The 4,536-nt window shown below is 51.4% G+C and overlaps 1 protein-coding gene across 1 annotated transcript in view; it reads left to right on the top strand.

Annotated features, from left to right (window-relative positions):
• The first annotated feature begins 509 nt into the window (after positions 1-509).
• The window catches only part of SLC2A7 (solute carrier family 2 member 7), a 28,977-nt gene continuing 24,950 nt past the window's right edge, over positions 510-4,536 (top strand). Inside the window, exons 1-3 of the mRNA XM_017856008.1 lie at positions 510-613; positions 1,843-1,941; positions 3,830-3,990. Coding sequence (XP_017711497.1) covers positions 563-613; positions 1,843-1,941; positions 3,830-3,990 — 311 coding nt within the window. The 5' untranslated portion in view covers positions 510-562. The remainder of the gene's footprint in view (positions 614-1,842; positions 1,942-3,829; positions 3,991-4,536) is intronic.

A 4,536-nucleotide genomic window follows, 5' to 3' on the forward strand; every position in this document is an offset into this window, starting at 1 on the left:
AAAAAAAAAAAAAAAAAAAAAAAAGCTGGGTGTGGTGGCACATGCCTGTAATCCTAGCTACTCGGGAGGCTGAGGCAAGAGAATAGCTTGAGCCCAGGAGGCGGAGGTTGCAGTGAGCCGAGATTGCACCACTGCACTCCAGCCTGGGCGACACAGCAAGACTCTGTCTCATAAAAAAAGAGGCATACATGGAAAAATGCACAGAAGCAGCATCCTAGATCCAGGTCACAGCTTCACTGGGTTTCTGAAAGTCCTCACTTCTATGGACCAGTGTCAGGCAATGTTTTTTCTCTCTCCTTGGTGCAACTGGGGAGCTTTCGGTTTGGGGCTTGGTGGGTGCAAAGATGAAATTCATGCTGTGTATGATTTGTGAACTGGCAACGTAGGTCTTATCAACATTTCCAGGGAGAATTTGCTCCTGGGGAAAGTCAGCAGGGTCCAGAGAGCAAAAGGATCATAAAGCCAGGCAGGCCCAGGGGAGAAATCGCTGGTCTTTAGGTGGCTGGCACAGAGCAGGTGTCACTTGGAAGGTAGAGCCACCTGTTCTCCCACCTGAACAAGGATGGAGAACAAAGAGGCGGGAACCCCTCCACCCATTCCATCCAGGGAGAGGGTAAGTGCCAAGACTAGGAAACTGTCACTGTCCCTCTCCCACCAGCTGTGCAGACCTGTGGAGGGAGGTGAAGGCCCTGCAATGCTTTTAGCAAGGAGCGGGTAGCGTGCTTCCCTTTCCTGCAGGATAACCAGGCCTGGGCGTGCCAGGTGGAGAAGCAGCTGTGCTCAAACCTCATGGCTCAGACACGGGCCAGAGTGGCTTAGTGACTGCTGGGAGAGCGGATGGTGCTGGAGATGCCTCTCTCCCTTCCACCCCTGCTCCCCTCCACTTCCCCCACCCTTAAAGATCGAGGGGAGATGGCCTCTGAAGAATGCCCGAATCCTGCCCTTCTCAGTCTGGTTGTTCCTGAGTGTGCAGAGCTATGGGCTGTGGGCAGCCAGGGAGCTAAGTGTGAGGATTGGGGTGAGGACATGTGGCACAGGAGTTGGGGGTGGAGGGGGCAGTGCGGGGGGGCATGCACCAGGGCCTTGGCTCTAGGATATGGTCACAGACCCCACCCACCTGCTCCTCAGACTTTGGACCTCAGGCCAGTTCCCCTCCAAGCTGCCCTGGGTGCTGTGGCAATCATGGACAGCCCTGGCCCTGAGCACAGGGGATTGCCTGGGTTTTCCTAAGGGCCTGTTCTAGAGCCAGAGGCAAGCAGTGAGTCTGTCTGTCTGGGATGCTCTTCCCCACGATGCTCACGCGGCTGCTCCCTCTCATCCACTCTGGTTCCGGCTCAAAGGGCATCTGCTCAGAGAGGGTTCCCTGCCCTGCCCAGCCTATTGAACACAGTCCCTCATTCCCCACAGGCTGCTACCCCATCCATCACCCTGTTGTATTATTCTCACAGCATTCTAGCTATTTGGAATTACCATCTTTGTCTTTTTCAGATGGGGTGGGCTCCCCTCACTAGAAAGGGAGCTTCTTAAAGGCAGTGCTTTGCTGGGCCTTTTTCCTAAAGCATCTCCTACTTCACACTTGGCCTCCAGGGCCTAGCACAAGGCCAGGCACATAGGAGATGCTCAAATACATCCTCAAGGAGGGAATGAATGCATGCAGAGACCTCATGCCTCTCAGCCCTGAAAAGCCCCAGCTCTGCGCCACCTCCTCCTCTTTTCTGGGGCACAGCCTGGGCTCTCCCGTCCCCCACTTCCAGCCCGGGCTGGAGGGAGGTGGAGGCCCAGCCACTCCACTTCCTGAGGCCCAAGCCCACAGCGTCCCGACCTTGGACTTGTCTCCCACAGCGGCTCCAGCCCACGCTGTTGCTGGCGACACTGAGCGCCGCCTTTGGCTCAGCCTTCCAGTATGGCTACAACCTCGCTGTGGTCAACACTCCGCACAAGGTGGGCACAAGGTGGACCGGACAGCAACTGACTGCGGTTGTGGGTGGAAGGTAGCGACCATCTTCCTCCACGGAGGCCATCATGTTGCCTCTAGGAGGCGCCATCTTGCCTTTGGGAGCAGCCATCTTGTCCTAGTACCCTAGATGCCCACCCCTGGAGACCAGGGTGTGGCAGGAGGTGTTTCCCCCTGGAGTGTCATCCTTTCCAGGCACGTTGGGATGCTGGGGGACCTGGATTCCCAGCACAGTCTTTTTGGGCCTCAGGTCCCACTGCCCTCACCTTGGGTAGGCCCCTTGTTGATTGGAAAGAGAATGGGGTCAAAGGTTGAACTCAGTGGCATTTAGGGATTGGGGCAAAGGGGAGAAAAGGAAAAAGAGAAGGGGCCCTTGTCAGGTGTGGAAGAACCTGAGGGCAGAGTGTCCCCAAAGTCTACTAAAGGATGAGAGTTAAGGAGGGAGGGACAGCCTGTGCTGATGAGTTCAGATGGGGACAGAGAACTGACCACAGGCTTAACCTTGGTATGTGTATATGCTTAAGCTTGCATACATATATTAGCATGTCTACATACACTGTATTATATTTACGTGTGTATTACATATAGATACATATATTAGTGTACTTACAATTATTACCATGGATGGAACCTCTAAGTCAAGCAATGTACCATCGACTTAATCACATTTGATGCTAACACATTCCGTATAAGGTACATCTTATTTCCATAACTGATGAGGAAATTAAGGTTTCTGGAGGTTCTATAACTTGCCTGAAGTCACACAATTAGTAAAAATATTTCCTGGGCTGGGCGTGGTGGCTCACATCTGCAATCCCAGCACTTTGGGAGGTCAAGGCAGATAGATCACCTCATCACCTGAAATCAGGAGTTCAAGACCAGCCTGGCCAACATGGTGAAACCTCATCTCTACTAAAAATGCAAAAAATAGCTGGGTATGATGGCGGATGTCTGTAATCCCAGCTACTCAGGAGGCTGAGGCAGGAGAATCACCTGAACCCGGGAGGCAGAGGTTGCAGTGAGCCAAGATCACGCCATTGCACTCTAGCCTGGGTGACAGAGCGAGACTCCATCTCAAAAAAAAAAAAAAAAGAAAAGAAAAAAAAGAAAGAAAAGAAGAAGAATATTTCCTATGGTGCCTCTGGCAGAGTAAGTCTCTTAAAAGTAAATTTAAATCTTTTTTTTTTTTTCTATTTTTTTAATAGAGACAGGGTCTCCCTATGCTGACTAGGTTGATCTTGAACTCTTGGCCTCAAGCAATCCTCCCGCCTCGGCCTCCCAAAGTGCTAGGATTACAGATGTGAGCCACCATTCCCAGCCAAAAGTAAATTTTTTTCTTTTTTTTTTTGAGACAGAGTCTCGCTCTGTCGCCCAGGCTGGAGTGCAGTGCTGCAATCTCGGCTCACTGCAAGCTCCGCTTCCCAGGTTCACGCCATTCTCCTACCTCAGCAGCCTAAGGAGTTGGGACTGCAGGCGCCCGCTACCATGCCCCGCTAATTTTTTGTATTTTTAGTAGAAACGGGGTTTCACCGTGTTTGCCATGGTGGTCTCGATCTCCTGACTTCATGATTCGCCCACCTTGGCCTCTCAAAGTGCTGGGATTACAGGCGTGAGCCACCGCGTCCTGCCAAAAGTAAACTTTTTAACAGTGAATTTGTGACAATCTTTTTGTTTAGCCTAGTTTCTCATCTCAACCCATCATACAGTAGCTTTTGTGATTCTCAGATAATAGTAGGGAATCAGCGGGTTTAACTGTGTCTTACAGTTGTTAGCAGAAAAACCTCTCTGTACAATGACAAGTGGCCACTGAGAACACTTTCTCGTTCTCGTGAATTGCCCAATATTCCTAGCTGTGGATGGGGCAATGTTTTGCAGGTCTTCAAGTCATTTTACAACGAAACCTACTTTGAGCGACATGCAACATTCATGGACGGGAAGCTCATGCTGCTTCTATGGTCTTGCACCGTCTCCATGTTTCCTCTGGGCGGCTTGTTGGGGTCATTGGTCGTGGGCCTGCTGGTTGATAGCTGTGGCAGGTAAACAGAAGGTTCACTGCTCCCACTTACAATTCACGCTAGGAAGCCACACTGTCTCTGGGCATTTGTGCACCTCGTGGGGAGATGTATGACCCTGAAAATCAGATCTGAAGTCTAGTCTCCGCTTGGCCACAGTCATCATGACCTTAAAGCCAGTTCCTAAATGTCTCTGGGATTTCTTTCCTAGGCCGTTGCATGGGAAAAGCATTCCCTTCTGTCACCTACCACAGAGGTGGTGCAGCCTTTGAGATCAAGGCTCCTGACGGTGCTCAGCTTAGTGCCTTGTAAGCACTTCCAGTGGGTGTTCACTAAATGCTTGTTTATCGGGTGTCATTTGGGGTCAGGTGGCCATGGCTCCAAGTTCTGAGAGCTGCAGCCTCTCCCGACGTGTCCTTGTCAGAGTTTGTTACTGAGGCTGGGGTCAGGCTGAGTCACTCTGCCTGCCACAGTCTCACAGATATGAGATCGTTTGGAAATGAAGACTGGGCAGGTCTTTGAACTTTGCTTGGCTCACACGGATTCACTCATCGTTCTTCCTAAGCCCAG

Source organism: Rhinopithecus bieti, unplaced genomic scaffold (assembly GCF_001698545.2).
Source record: "Rhinopithecus bieti isolate Rb0 unplaced genomic scaffold, ASM169854v2 scaffold_40368, whole genome shotgun sequence".
In the NCBI taxonomy this organism is placed as follows: Eukaryota; Metazoa; Chordata; class Mammalia; order Primates; family Cercopithecidae; genus Rhinopithecus; species Rhinopithecus bieti.